At 39.9% G+C, this 15,537-nt stretch overlaps 2 protein-coding genes across 3 annotated transcripts in view; one reads left to right on the top strand and one right to left on the bottom strand.

The window, feature by feature from the left end:
• tpk2 (thiamin pyrophosphokinase 2) overlaps positions 1-7,255 on the top strand; it is a 23,009-nt gene extending 15,754 nt beyond the window's left edge. The window contains exons 6-8 of the mRNA XM_086278960.1: positions 9-141; positions 252-348; positions 424-7,255. Of these exons, the coding sequence (XP_086135086.1) occupies positions 9-141; positions 252-348; positions 424-470 (277 nt within the window). The 3' untranslated portion in view covers positions 471-7,255. The remainder of the gene's footprint in view (positions 1-8; positions 142-251; positions 349-423) is intronic.
• Positions 3,073-15,537, bottom strand: LOC147305827 (rho-related GTP-binding protein RhoA-C). Of its 2 annotated transcripts, none has more exons than XM_086278961.1 (5): positions 15,424-15,537; positions 11,325-11,480; positions 7,728-7,848; positions 7,504-7,634; positions 3,073-5,321 (listed from the first exon to the last, which is right to left on the bottom strand). In XM_086278961.1, exons 1-5 carry the CDS (start codon positions 15,520-15,522, stop codon positions 5,148-5,150), a joined length of 681 nt encoding a protein of 226 aa, XP_086135087.1. In that variant the 5' UTR covers positions 15,523-15,537; the 3' UTR covers positions 3,073-5,147. The 2 variants fall into 2 exon arrangements, with proteins under 2 accessions (XP_086135087.1, XP_086135088.1); XM_086278962.1 differs by having other exon boundaries at positions 15,446-15,495.

Here is a 15,537-nt window from a genome sequence, read left to right as displayed (position 1 = left end):
TTTTCAAGCTACACTTATGAGGATGAAGAGGGTGTGTTTCCAGAAAGCCAGTTTGTCTTTGATTTGGAACTTCCTTTGGAGTTTAAGCCCATAATAGGGGATGGAGAGGTGCAGGAGTTTTACCTCCTCCCCATAGATAAGGTTAGTGTTTTTCTCATACTATAATTTGGGAATTCAGCTTCTAGGAGCCAGTACTGCATGGGTTGAAATATAGATGACACAAAGATATAAAATATAGCATCTTGTTTCAGGTGAAGGAACTGCTGGTCACTGATGACTTCAAACCCAACTCTGCCATGGTAGTCTTGGACTTTCTCATAAGACACTCGTACATTGACCCTGACACAGGTTTGTGGGTGTTTGCAAAATGTCCAGTCAAAAAACCAGCTCACTGCCTTAGTTCTCTTTTTGTTATCATTTCAGAGCCGTACTATCAGGACTTTGTGACAGGACTCCACCAGATATTATAGAACGAAGATGAAGATTACTCACTGTGCCTGAGGCACCATATGTCATGTGGTGCCAACATTGTTGTTCACATTTACAGTTGCAAGAAACATCATAAAAATGTGAACTTTTCTTTAGTGTTTCTTCAGAAACACTAAAGAAAAGTCATACACTTTATTGTACAACATGTTAATATTAAATATAGTGAGTTATTATATTTCACAGGTGTTTTTCATGCAGTTTTGTTCAGTGGGTTCAGCCTGATAACTGCAGGTGAGTGGTTCAGAGGATGGCTGAACCACATGAGTGCTGGATCTAAGAATGACATGTAAGAGTTATCATGCACAACACTTTGCAGGTGTCATGCAGACCTCAGAGTAAATATGCTCTATATTATCTATAGTCATAGTACGACCTTTTAAGTTCAAAGTGCAATTTCAGTTTCTGCACTTCCACCCATTAAATGCAGTAATCATACTTGATTCAAATCTAGTCATCTCCTTATATACTGCAAGTCTATAGGATAAAAATGTAGAGAAGAAAAATATGTTATGTTATTCTTTTGAGTATGTAGAGCTCAAAGAGAAGATAAGCAACCTCATTAGAGTAAAGCACACATGGATATTTGCTGTGTAGGCGGGTGGTTTGTGGGATCCAGCACTGGTCACATAAACCTGACAGAGCGTGGAGCTGTGTTTGGTACAGCTGAAAAACTGTTTACACAGTGATATATACGACAATATACACATATAACACTCCAAAAGAAGAATGTTTTGAGATTCCTCACAGCAATAAAGTGGAACTTGCGAGTTCATCTTTATTTATTGGTGCTTTCTGTTGTAAAATCTTAACGAGTGTTCACTGGACCAGTCTTCATCACAGGTTTTTCTACAGTTGCTTGTGACACTTGCACAGTAACGAAGAACAACTTTGGACCAGTCCTTCTGCGAGGTGTTTCAGTTCATCAACAGTTATGGAATATCTTGATTATAAAATATCATCGCATCATGCTACACCACCTCATGTGGGTTAAGCACAGGCCTCCCTGATTTTTTTTTGAATAATTCTGATATTAATTTACATCCATGCTTTGGGTAATTTATCTTATTTCATCAAACTGTCCTAAGATTCAACTTGTGAATCGCTCGCTAGATCCAGTGCAAATAATCAGACTCATTGATTCAATTTATTGTTCCTTTAATGACTGTAAAGCCTCAGATGTACTTCCACTTGCATGCCCACTAGTGTCAGACTTTAAAGTAATGACTCCTCGGGGTCTCCAGTTGTCTGTGTCCACAATGGAATATATTTGAGGATGAAGAGATCAGGCGTCGATCCCAAAACATGCTTCCTCCACCATATGTCATTGTTGGGATGAGGTTTGATGTGCAGTGCATTGTTTTTGAAAAAACAGCAACAGTCATTTTATCCGCTGAACTGCTAAACTGTCAGGTTTTTAGAATGGCTTTCATAACCTTCTCCAGCCTCTCTGCATCTCTCTGCATCTAAAGCCCTTAAATGTGGGGCTCACACACACTTACATCATAAGTCTGCCAAGTGTTGGCCAGTAATTACACTGTGGTTTTTATGTTATTTTTCCTTTGTGAGGCAAAACTAGACTCATTGCTTATCTGGAATACTTGAATATTATAACAGTTGAATGTTTGCAGTATGGAGTTGGGATTAAACTTGGCTATTGATGAGGTTATAGCATCGATGGGGAATATGTTCCTGTTATACGTTTGCAGACACATGGACATCTACACAGACCATCATGCTCACCATCTTGAGCCAAGACTTGGACACTCTTAAGTGGGTAAGAGGACAAAACACATGAGAAGTGACACACACAGCAGATTTGGTCATTCTCGAATGTATTTCCTTTAGAAAACTTTACAAAAGACTACTGGATATAAAAGAATATTTTGCTTACAAATAACCAATCCTATAGAAGATCCTTGCATTTTGCATTTCAGAATTTGGACATTGTGTGTTTTTATATGACACAGACATTTGAAGCTATGTGCAAATAATACAAAAGTAAGCTGATGGAATATCCCATAGTTAAAATAGCATACAATGGAATGCAGAGCAGGAAAGAAAAACAAAACATATAGGTACACTATAAATGTTCAAACTTGTACTTAAATAATGAGTTACATATTAGCCTCACAACATGCTTTAAAGTAGCATAATGTAAATTTCCAGAGCCCTAATTCCATCAGTACAACACAAAGATATTAGAAGAGAAACACTGTTCTTTACCAAGTGTGTCCAGTCTTAAAAGCCTTCTAGTTACAGTCTAACTGTAGCACTGATGGAATTAGTGTTGTAGAAATTGTACATTATATTAACTCTTCAAGACAGCAGGTGAACAAGACCGGATCAGAAACATGGAGGTGTGGCATTAAAACTGGAACTGCTCGACTCGAACACAATCCTTTCTTCTATAAACATCCACTCCTCTGTGTCAGAGGTACACCGAGGCCTCTTTAATATCTGACAGTTAACAAAAACTCTGTTCAGGATCATTTGCCTTTGTTAGCGCTTCTATAGCCAACTACATACAGTGTTAGACAGTCCACATCAGTTTAATGACTTGAAAAACAAAATCGAGCAATCAAATTTTGAAAAGTTGTACAAAACACTGGTAATTTAATCTTACACACAAGGTTTGGCATCACACAAAGTCCTTGTTTTGAAAGAGAAGCGCAGACTTTTATTTTGAAAAACAAAAAGTCAGAAATGAACCACAGTCTATGACTACATCATACACAACTAATGTAATCATGCATTACTGTAATTTTATTGGAATACCTGTATTGGAGTAGAAAGGCCGATTTTTAGCACACAGTGTTCCAATGGCATGTTGTTACTAATTCAAGTTTATCATGTTAGAATGTTAATTCATTACATTTTTAAACTTTTAGCTAGCTGAGTAACTGAAACATCATCCTTTGTGTGTTCAACCATAATGTGCTATGAAAGTGAACGCTATTGCATGCAGGAAACTGCCCAGAACATTGTACACAATATTATTCCCTTTATAGAACAGCCCAACTGAGCAGCAGGCCAAATACATGAGTCTGCTGTCTGAGAACAACACCTGTTAAACACTAAACAACAAGAGCTGAGAAGCAGATCAGGAATGCCTGCTTAAAAACAGTGGGGAAAAAAGAGACCACCTTATAAAATGAATAGATGGGTAAAGGTTTTGAATCCATTTTAAAATTATTTTGTTTTTAATTCTCTTAATGGTTTTGCCCCTGAGCTGCTTCACCCTTACATGCCGTCACATGCTCTTACATCAGCTAACCAGGTGCTTTTATAAATCCAAAGGAGACCCAGCTTCTGCAGCTTTGGCTCCCAAAATGTGGGATGAGCTGCCTCTGGAGGTCAGGCAGGCTCCATCCCTCACTGTTTTTAAAACCCGTTTAAAAACACAACTTTTAACTCACACACCTGGCTTTTAACCCAGTGAGAGTTGTCGTCTTCTTACCCTTTGTATGTACTTTTACTGATTTATTCTTTTGTTCTCTTATTTTCTGTACAGCACTTTGGTCAGCTGTTATGTTGTTTTTAAAGTGCTTTAGAAATAACGTGGGGAAAAAAGAACAGATGTTGGACAGAGGAAGTCAGGGAGAAAGTTTTATGAACAGATAAACCTAACAGAGGTATTTGAGTCAAAAAGAATATTTCTGAGACAAAGACTGAAGGATCGTGGAGGTGTGCCTGCCACCTGTCAAGTGGCACTTTGTAAAAGTTTTGGAGGTCTTTGGGGTGAAGTGGGAAATTCTGGGAAATTCAGGACAACATCGGATCCTGTGGATGCTGACTGACTGCAACAGCACAGTGAGCCATAGAATGACTAAACTATACAGAAGCAGCTGAGAACCCAGCACAGTCATTGGATCTCAGTCCACTCTCACCCACATTAAACTGGGAGCTTCTGGAAGAATGAACTAAAATGTCAGCAAATTGATGGTAGAATGCTGGAAAGACTCAATTATTTTTGCAAAAATCATTATTTCTAACTTTTTAATATCAATAATAAAGAATAAAAGTGTGATTTTTATTGAATTATTTAATTTGACATTTGGCAACTTGTACTTTTGAGCGGTAGTGTGGATTTTGAATGTGAACCTGCAGCGACAGGTTACTTCATCATCATAAAGGAGGAAATCAGGTCTGTATAGAGTTGGATGGTCATTGCAGAGAAATAAAGGAAATGACAAAAGTACAGACTAATAGGATGTTAACTGAAAGAAACGCCACAAGCCAAGTCCTCCAGAAACTTGTTCATATGGTACACAGCTGTGAATGTACTGAACACCTGGGATGGATCAGTTCTAAAGATGGGCTCGTGTACAGACCATCAGGCTGCAATTTAGAATAACGGAGACCACTTCATAGGTCTGGAAATCCCAACGCACCTCTTTAAGAGAGATGGTTCCTTCTTTCCATGTTCTCTTGATTTTAGGTTTGATGAATCCAAAGATATGATTACAGATTAAAGGCAGATTAAACCTTGGACATGAATGCTTACACTCCCCTTTTGACCTAGTTTGATTTTCTCCCTTATTCCTGAAAAGGACCCATTCAATTCTGCACAGCATGGTGACAACGTAGAAACAGGAGGAATGGTTTTGTTGGCAAGGATCCTTTCCTCCTGTCCTCCCTAACCTGTGTAACTTGACACTCTATAGCAGAAGGCAGCCACTCTTTCTGCCTCGTTTCTTGGCCTGTAGCGCCGCCCTGGTGGCCATCTCAAACACCTCCCTCACACCATCCTTCGTCTTGGCTGAGCACTCCAAGTAACCAAAGGCATTGATCCGGTTGGCCATTTCTCTCGCCTCCTCTGACTTCACAGGTTCCTGTTTGGGAAGAACAAAACCATGAAGGAAAACCAGCTCAATCCAATGAAAAAGAAGAAGTGAAATCATTATTCGACCCTCTGTGGGATTTATACGTTTGCTCACTTAGAAGAAATGAACACACTCTAATGTTCATGGTAGATTAATTTTAATGGAGATCAGTAAGAGTAACCGAAGGTCCAGAAACAAAAACATAAAAGTAATCTTGATTTGTTTGTCATTGAGTGAAATAAGTCTTTGATCCCTCCCACAGATTGGCTGTGAGCACATTTAGCCCACAGATTACAATCAATCAATTCCAGACACTCCCCATCTGAACTCTTTACTGTAAATGTATAAAGCACACCTGTCCACAGTATGGTATATGCAGAAGCCTGTCTTAACTTTACCAGCAAATCATCAAGCATGCCGGAAGTAATTTCTGATGTGATCAACACGGTGGAGCTGCTCATGACCGAGTTCATGTTTGGACCTTTGATTTCTGTTTTGGGGGGTTTACAGGTTTTTTTTGAGGTGTGGACCTAAACTTTTGTTCAGCTGTAAAACAGCCTGTTTCAGTTTAAATGTTGTTTTCAAAAATAATTGTTTTGTCTCACTCCCATTTCTTCATGTTGCATATTGAAGCTCTACTTGGAACCTTGTTAAGATCCAACCATGCAAAATATGATTTTTTTGCTTTGTTGACAGCGCTGCAAACCCTTGGCCTTCTCTCAGTGAGCTTCATGATGTTGTCACCTGACATGGTTTCACTTCACAGGTGTGCCTGTCAGGGTTCATTTGTTGCCTTCTTAATGAGGTTGGGACCATCAGTTGTGTTGTGCAGCAGTCAGGTTGGTACACAGCTGACAGCCCTATTTGACAACTGTTAGAATTCATATTATGGCAAGAACCAATCAGCTAAGTAAAGAGAAACAACAGCCCATCGTTACTTTAAGAACTGAAGGTCAGTCAGTCTGGAAAACTTTGATTGTGTCCCCGAGTGCAGTCGCAAGAACCAAACGCTATGATGAAACGGTCTCACATGAGGACGCCCCAGTCCTCTGCTGCTGAGGACACATTCATCCGAGTCACCAGCCTCAGAAATCACAAGTTAACAGCAGCTCAGATTAGAGCCCAGATACATGCCACACAGAGCTCCAGTAACAGACATCTCTCTACATGTTCAGAGGAGACTGTGTGAATCAGGCCTTTATGGTCAAACAGCTGCTAAGAAACCACGACTAAGGAAAAGCAACAAGCAGAAGAGATTTGTTTGGGCCAAGAAACACAAGGAATGGACATTAGACCAGTGGAAATCTGTGCTTTGGTCTGATGAGTCAGAATTTGAGATGTTTGGTTCCACCCGTGACGCAGAAATGGTGAACAATGGTCTCTACATGCATGCACTGTGAAGCATGGAGGAGGAGACGTGATTGTGTCAGGGGGCTTTGCTGGTGACACTATTGGAGATTTATTCAAAACTAACGACACACTGAACCAGCAAGGCTACCACAGCATCCTGCAGCAACATGCCATCCCATCATTGATTTTTCAACAGCACAGTGACCCCAAACACACCTCCAGGCTGTGTCACGGCTGTTTGACCAAGAGAGTGATGGAGGCCTGGCCTCCACAGTCACCTGACCTAAACCCAGTGGAGATGGTTTGGGATGAGATGGAGCGCAGAGTGAAGGCAAAAGGACCAACAAGTGCTCATCATCTCTGGGAACTCCTTCAAGACTGTTGGAAACCATTTCAGGAGACGACCTCATGAAGCTCATGGAGAGAACGCCAAGAGTGTGCAAAGCAGGAATCAAAGCAAAGGGGCTGTTAGGAAGAATCTAAAATATCAAATATGTTTTCAGTTATTTCACACTTATGTTCATTCATAGTTTTGATGCCTTCAGTGAGAATCTACAATGTAAACAGTCATGAAAATAAAGAAAAACCATTGAATGAGAAACTGTGTCCAAACTTTTCACTTATATCACACTTTATATCAAAACAAAAGTTAGTAAATATATTTGTCTTCATTATCAGTGGCTGCAGCCCTATAAAAAAATCTAATGAATGTTAGTGGAAACTGTAGTAGACTAAAGGCTGACACACAAAAGTTATGGACATTTTTGTCATTAGTTATGTTAGTGTAGTGTTTGTGTGGTGGGATTAATATGAAACTGTATGAGTGCATGCCGTCACTGACCTGTTTCATTTTAGCCAACTCTCGGCGTGTGTGCTCATCATTTCGCAGGTCTTTCTTGTTTCCCACAAGAATAATGGGCACATTGGGACAGAAGTGCTTCACTTCTGGAGTCCACTTCTCCGGAATATTCTCTGCATCAGGTACAATGTGGACAAGGTAAACATGCAGCAGATATAAAAGAGTTTTTTCATTTTTTTTAATGAAACCAACAGAAACAGACTCACCTAAACTGTCAGGGCTGTCAATGGAAAAGCACATGAGGATGACATCTGTGTCTGGATATGACAGAGGCCGCAGTCGGTCATAGTCCTCCTGACCTGCTGTGTCCCACAAGGCCAGCTCCACCTGCAGGGGAGGGACTATAGTTAATTCCTACTACACACACCAATCCTGCTTAGGGTCCTCAAACACAGGCCCATTTTTATCATGTAACAGCATGCTATGAAGACAGGTGGATGGAAGCCATTCAGGCATGTATGTAAGTGCATGAGGTGTAAATCATTGATTAGTGTTCTAGCTTACACAGAGTCCTAAAATCGAGGGCATGAGCACTCGACTGATGAAGGTGCAGACAAACTTAAGGGGGCGACAGTAGAGAAGAAAAGAGCAGCACAACCCACCAACCTCTTGGTGACATCTGCCCCCAAGATCCTTGTTTGAGACATTCTCTCAAGATTAATGTGATCTACAAGTAATTTCTATACCGAGTAATGCATTGATAATTGTTTTGATTTTGCATTCATAGATAGTTTGGATGGACAGACCTCGCTCCAGTTTTACAACTGGGAGGGAAATGGATTCATTTTTGTTTGTTTTCTTGCTAAGCTGTAAAATTATGACCCGGCTCCAGATCATGTTTTGCTTGATCAGTCAATCCAAAGCGTGAGCTGCACAGATACTGCAGGTGAGATGCAGTATTACAGAAATTCAGTTTGAAAGGGTATGTACACGAGTATGTACAGTTAGATATAAACAGAGATTTAAAACTGGTAATAGGAGGTGGTTAGTTTGTGATGTGCCTCATTATGCTGAACTAGAGCTGGGCGATAGAACGATAACGATATGTATCGCGATATAACTTTTACTCGATAGAGAAATTAAGCTATCGCGATAGACTTCGCCGCTCTTGTCCTCTTAAAAAAAAAAAAAAAAAAAAAAGGTCAGCTAATCCAAATTAGGTAGCGCAGAGCCGAACCAATCAGGGCCGCAGCGTCACGTCGCGTGACTTGTTACGTACAGCACAAGTGCCAAGCCGCACGTGTGTTTGTTTGGGAAGCAGCCAGCGGGTAATGGAGCCAGCGCATAATGGAGGAAATGAGTGTGCCGACTAGAAAAATCAACCGAGCGTGACCGAAGAGAAAACAGATGATGGTTCCAATGCCGGAGAGATTGTCGAACGGAAGAGCCATAGAAGTTCCGTAGTTTGAAGGTATTTCGGCTATTTCAAGTCTGACAAAAAACAGCAGCGTGCACTGTAAATTGTGCCGAAAGCAAGTCTGGAAATACAATAAACTGGTGCATGCGTCACACTGTGCGCCACGTTATTGTTTCGGTGAAATGAATTTCTACAATACTGTTACTGTTAATTCTACTCTCTGCAGTGTTTAAATGCTTACATATACACACAGTTACTGTCCCTCCACACATACGACTCGGTTCTGCTTCTATGCCCCAGCTTTGTTTACTTTTTCCCACCGAGGCTTCTAGACTTCTGATTGGCCAACATTTCTGCACGGTTAGGAATCTAGCGCCACCTGCTGCTTTGGCATGTTCATAGCAGCGTTTTCCTTCATTTCTGCCTTTATGTGTGGACGGGATTATTTTTTAAAACGAAAACGGAAAATCTCCGTTTTCAAAAATACCCGTGTACGTGTGGACGTAGCCTCAGTCTCTGACTGGAAGCGCTAATTCGTCATTCGGCTTTTGTCAGACTAAAGTAACTGTTAAAACTGTTTGAAAAGCTCAGCTATACAACAAGGAGAGATTGAGAATTTCCTTTTAGTTCTCAGTTTATTTGATATTGACAAAAGTTAGTCAGTTTTGTCTGTTCTTCTGTAAAACAAACTAAGATTTATTTTTAGAATTAATATTTTGTTTCTAAGTGGAATTGACAATTTAGTCTGTTTCGTTTGTTCTATTTTGAAACTTAAACGCTTTAGCGGCTGCCTTTTGTGTAGTTTGCAATATTTGCCTTTATTTATCTGAAAAAGTCTCATGTTCCTTAAGTACATCTACCCTGTTGAACTTATTATGGGAAATAAATATTTAAAAACAAGCTGCTGATTATTTCACATTTTACTTGTGAGCAATGGCACATTTAAATCTTACAAATATAGTTATTTGGCTTATATCGTGATAGATATCGTTATCGCCTGAAATGAAAAAAACATATCGTGATATGAAAAAATCTCATATCGCCCAGCTCTATGCTGAACTAAATTCATTGCTCTTGTATCGAAGTTTGACTGGCCTTAACACTTTGCATACAGCAGGTAAAATAAGTATTGAACATGTCACCAATTTTCTAAGTAAATATATTTCTAAAGTTGTTATTGACAGAAATTCCTACCAGATGTTGGTAACCATCCAATCCACACATACAAACAAGTCAAACCACTGATGTCCATAAATAATGTATATAATGTAAAATAAGCTCTTTTAGACCTTTGCAACCATACTGATGGAATGGGTTACAGGAGAATTTCTAAACTACTGTTGGGGCCATGATCTGGAGGTGAAAAGAACATCATTTTACCATCAACGAGCCACGACCAGATGCTCCCCACAAGACTTCAGACAGAAGAGTGAAAAGAATTATCAGAAGAGTTGTCAAAGAGCCAAGGAGCACTTATGGAGCTACAGAAAGTTTGCTGAACAACATTTAAACAAGCCTGTGAAATACTGGGAAAGTTAGTCTGGTCAGATGATACCAAACTTGGTCTACACACCATGCTGGGAGGTCACAACATATCGCCTCACAAACACCATACCAACACTGAAAATTGGAGGTTGGAACATCATGGTGTGGGGATGTTTTTCAGCATACGGCACTGACACGCTTCATGTCATTGAAGGAAAGATGAATAGAAAAATGAAGCGAGACGTTCTTGATTAAATCTGCTGCCTTCTACCAGGATGAAGGTGGATATTTCAGCAAGACAACACTGTCAACGAACCTGTCAACTGGTTTCAAAGAAAGAAAATAAAGCTGTTGAAATGGTCCAGCCAGTCACCTGACCTGAACCCAACTGAAAATCTTTGGAAAGAACTAAAGGTCAGAGTTCATAGAAGGGGCCTATGTAACGTTCAGGACTTGAAGACTGTTTGTGTGGAAGAATGGACCAAAATCACACCTGAGCAATGCATGTGACTAATACTATCTATTAGTGGTAGACTGCCATGTTAAAATTATTTATTGTTAAGCTTTACTCAAGGTGTACTTAAAGTCAACTCTGAACTTATTAACCACAGAAATCATCCGTGTGGCTGCATTTTGTGCAGGTGGCTGACTAAAAAGTTAAAAGCAAATTTTGCAGTAATGAATATCACAACTCTATCAGCTATATCTATATTAACATTCATAAAGCTATCCAAGATAGAGAAAATAATTAAAGCTAGTTTCAGCTTCAATATTAACATACATACATCAATCAATAGTTACAATATAATGTGCTATTTATGAAATTGGCTAGTGTTAAAGTACTTTAGATATGTCCCGTCTTAAAACTCTTAGCCTCACACATAGCACACACACTGCTATGCTACTGTGCTACAATAAATATAAAACAATCTGACATTTATTGTTAGAATGAACAGCTTACCTGTTTACCATCCACCTCAATATCTGCCACGTAGTTTTCAAACACTGTAGGCACATAGACCTCAGGGAACTGATCCTTGCTGAACACTATGAGGAGGCAAGTCTTGCCACAGGCTCCATCACCGACTATCACCAGTTTCTTTCTGATTGCCGCCATCTGAAAAAAGTCAAAGTACAGAATCCATCAGCCAAGCTAGAGATTTAAATTAACACAAAGGTTTATTGCCAAAGACAAACTTGTTAGGGAGAGTGGTTTGAGCTCTTGTGAAAACACAAAATCAGGGAAATAAGAAATCTGAAAAGGTGAGAAAATACTACGTAAAACTAAGAAGAAAATAATGTGTGCTTGGACAGAGCTGAAGCAAGGTCCCTAAAATGTTTGCACATTTCTCAACAATCACAAAATAACTTCAACTGTAATGTTTCATCACAGCTTATTTTGAACGTTAGGCAAAACAGTTCTAGCTTTTGTCAGTTGTGGTTATTTCCTGTCTTTGCAGGTAGAGTGCCTGATGAGGACATTATTAATATCCCTCTGTAACTAAACCAGACACAACTGTATCAGAGAGCCACTGCTTTGCCTGAAAATGGAATGCAGGGATCTGAAACACATTCTTTTCTATTGCTTGTGCCGCAAAATAACGGTTTCCTGCAGAGTGTGAGCACTCACACATGTCATGGTCAATCCTCAACAGTTGAGCTTTGAAAACCGTGCGTTGTGATGTATGTTTGTAACACCAAAAAAAAAGAAAAAAAAAAGTGTACAGCTGCATGAAGTTCAACCACACAATGAATGAAAACATGGAAGAAAAGTTTATCCAAGTTTGAGAATTATATTCCAAAACATCCTTTAAGGGTCCCAAGGAGGAAAGTGGTGCTGAATCATATTTTCCCTAAATTAGGCACAACACAGGTTTGTTAAAAAAATAAAATAAAGAAGCTTGCTGTATCTAGGTAGGTGGACTAGTTTTTAAATACAGCAGGTAAAATAAGTATTGAACATGTCACCAGTTTTCAAAGGGAATATATTTGTAAAGGCGCTACTGACATAAAATTCTTCCCAGATGTTGGGAAACATCCAATCCTTTGTGGATCGGATGGTTCCCTGCAGGAAAAGACTTATCAGAAGTGTCGTCCAAGAGCCAAGGACCACCACAGAATTTGAAGAATGTTTGTGTTGAAGAATGGGCCCAACTCACACCTGAACAATGCATGTGACTAGTTTTTCCAGACAGGAGGCATATTGAGTCCCAACTTGACATCCTGCTATTATGCGTTCTGTATCTTAGCTGTTCCTAGGACTGCGCTCTTCTCCTGGAAAGAGGTCTCAGATGTTGTTCCTGGAATGTGCTGGATTCAAGGAACAACACTCACCAGGTTTTATCCTGGTACTATGTGTTTCACAGTTTCCAGGGTCCCTTTGCACAGTCTGTAACTTGGGTCCTGTCAGCTGTGACAGCCGCCTTTATGGATCTGGTGCTTAGATCCATAGAGGCATGTGCCATGATCACAGCCTCTGTGCTGTCCTGTAGGCCGGCCTCTTCTAGGAACTGGTAGGATTTCTTGATGTCATCCACTTCCTTCATCCTTCCTTCATCCGCAGGGGCTCAGTCATCCATACTTCCTCTTCCTCATCACTCTCCATCTTCAGCTGTCTTAGGCATTCTTGGAGCAGCTAAACTCAGGAGGTCATCTTCCTGATGTATTTCGAATGCGTTGTTTCATCAAGGATTGCAGTTCTGACACTTACTAATCCTCACCTTGCCTGTTTCCATTGCTTGCAGAGGCTCGAAGAGCTTGACTTCAGGTGAAGACCTGCAAGTACTGTGAGGATTTCTTGTTATCAGTGACATATCTTCTACTGCGGCTACCTTACTAGTGGAGATGGGCATTAGATGAATAGTTGGCGATATGTATTGATGGCTTGGATGTTACTCATTTTGGTCAGCTAGCTTCCAAGATCCGTAAAAAAAAAAAAAAAAGTATTTATTTATTGACTGATTGATTCATTTGCCTATGAGTAAGTTTGCTAATAATGATGGAGCTAATAGAAGCAGTCAACAGAAAGAAAAATAATAGCGCTGCTTTAACAGCACCCTCATTCATCTGTGAGCAAATGCCCCTTCCTCAGAGTGCGCCCAGATGCTTGTTGATGGAGCTGCAGAAGCTGGTGATAGCCTAGCATACTCAGCCGGATGGTGGACACGTACATGCTCATGTAAGTTAGCCGTGTTTGAGCACTATATGTCTGCACAAGCGGCACACCGCTTTGGTTACATCCTTAGGTTTACCTCTGTCATCTGGTTTAAAGCCAAAGAAATCCCAAATTGGCGACTTTATATTTTTTTTTTAGTGCTGTCAGCGTTAACGTGCCATCATCACGACCAACGCGATGAACAATTAACTCATCTGGAGCGCAGACTGAATTAAAATCCCTGAAATGTCTCTATCAACGCATTTCAGCAGTTAGTCCAAAGTTTGTTCATTCTGCGCTCCAGATGGGTTGAGCGCATTCAAAATTTTAATCGCATTAATCGTGATGACCGCATTAGGGCTGACAGCCCTAATTTTGGGGGGAAATTAGTTTGTCCATGTTTGGCCTTCTTCTGTATTTTAAAACATGCAAATCAGTCCATGATTACATTGCTCTGCCCATCAAAAAGTCTGTGCATGTGCAAATATATCGCCCATTGTCAATTTTGGGAAGTTCACCACTGTTCCAAGTGTTCTTTATTTGTGGATAATGGCTCTCACTGTGGTGCCCTGGAGTCCCAAAACCTTAAAAATGGCTTTGTAAACATTTCCAGACAGATGTCAGTTACTTTGTTTCTCAACTCTTTTTGAGTTTCTTTAGACTTTGGCATGGTTTGTTACTTTTTGAGATCTTTTAGCCTACTTCACGTTGTGACACAGGTTGTATTTAAGCAATTTCTTGATTAAACTGGCCTGACAGTAATCAGGCCCTGTGGTGAGTGAAACTGAATTCAACTCAAGGGGGCCAATAACTTTCCCCCCACAGGGCCAGGGAGTTTGTTTTTTTTTTTTTTCCTTGATAATTGAAATTATTAAAAACTAAATTTTATTTTTCAACTTTCCAAGTTATTTTGGACCAAGCTGCCTTTTTAGAAAAATGAATCTACTGAACTAATCTCTTACATAAATAATTATGAGTTTTGCTAAAAGCATTAGTGGACATCTTTTTATTACATATGACAACCATGTCAAAAATGAAACTTCTTATAGTATTTTTGGTGTGTGTGTGTGTGTGTGTGTGTGTGTGTGTGTGTGTGTGTGTGTGGCAATAACACTGAACACATCACTACACAATAAAGTACAGTTATGATAGTTAAGACCAAATTTCTGTCCTTTTGACTAAATATGGCACCCAATATAAATATGTTGGCTCACAAATGCCACAATTTGGCTTTTAAATTGTCTCGATAAACCCATTCAAGCGCTGTGACTCTTCTTTATCCAAAGCAGTAATTTCAGGATGTATTTCTGTGACATCACTATTTCCTGAAGGTTCAGACGTCCGCTCAAACGCAGTTCAGTAAAGGCAGACATATTTTGAGTACATCGATCTCCTAACTAACTTTACAGTTATACTATAAACGACTAGTCTTTTCTGTAAATACCTATAAGAACCATTAACTACTTCACAACAAGATAGTTTACCGTTATACACTGCTGAGAGTTTAAGCCTCGGTTATCTGGGGATTTTGTAATATTATGCTGATTTAGAACTTCACTTCCTTAATGATACGTGCCTCCGATGGAGGGGCACTTGTAACTCAGCTCAACGCTGGTGAAATGAAGTTACATAAAACTTGGCACGCTAATGTTTCCTCAGTTCTGAAGTAGCCCGTTGACCTCTTTAGGTCACCAGAGTGTCGGCTAACTTCTACCTAGCTGCAGTTTCCCTTTCGTCTACGGAAGCTAATCATTAGCTTGCTAACTTTGCTTACTTCTTCATGATAGCTGGCCTCTTGTCGACCTAAACACACACACTTTAGAGAAGGAAGCATATTACTTGATACCAGTTTCAACGCTAAGAATTTTAAAAAGCAAAGGGAGATTCTGAGCAATCAGAGTTTTACCTTTTTCCTGCGAGATACTCGCCTTTCTTTAGTTTTCCTGTCAGAACTAACAGTCCCGCCCCCGAAAGCGCTACGAGGATTGTCCCGGCCAAACCACATACTTTCAGCCAATAG

The sequence above is a fragment of the Aulonocara sp. 'chitande type north' Nkhata Bay genome, linkage group LG20 (assembly GCF_057382095.1).
Source record: "Aulonocara sp. 'chitande type north' Nkhata Bay isolate Kocher_YH1m ecotype deep benthic linkage group LG20, A_spYH_male_GT1.1, whole genome shotgun sequence".
Lineage (NCBI taxonomy): Eukaryota > Metazoa > Chordata > Actinopteri > Cichliformes > Cichlidae > Aulonocara > Aulonocara sp. 'chitande type north' Nkhata Bay.
This window is presented reverse-complemented; position numbering and strand designations above follow the sequence as displayed.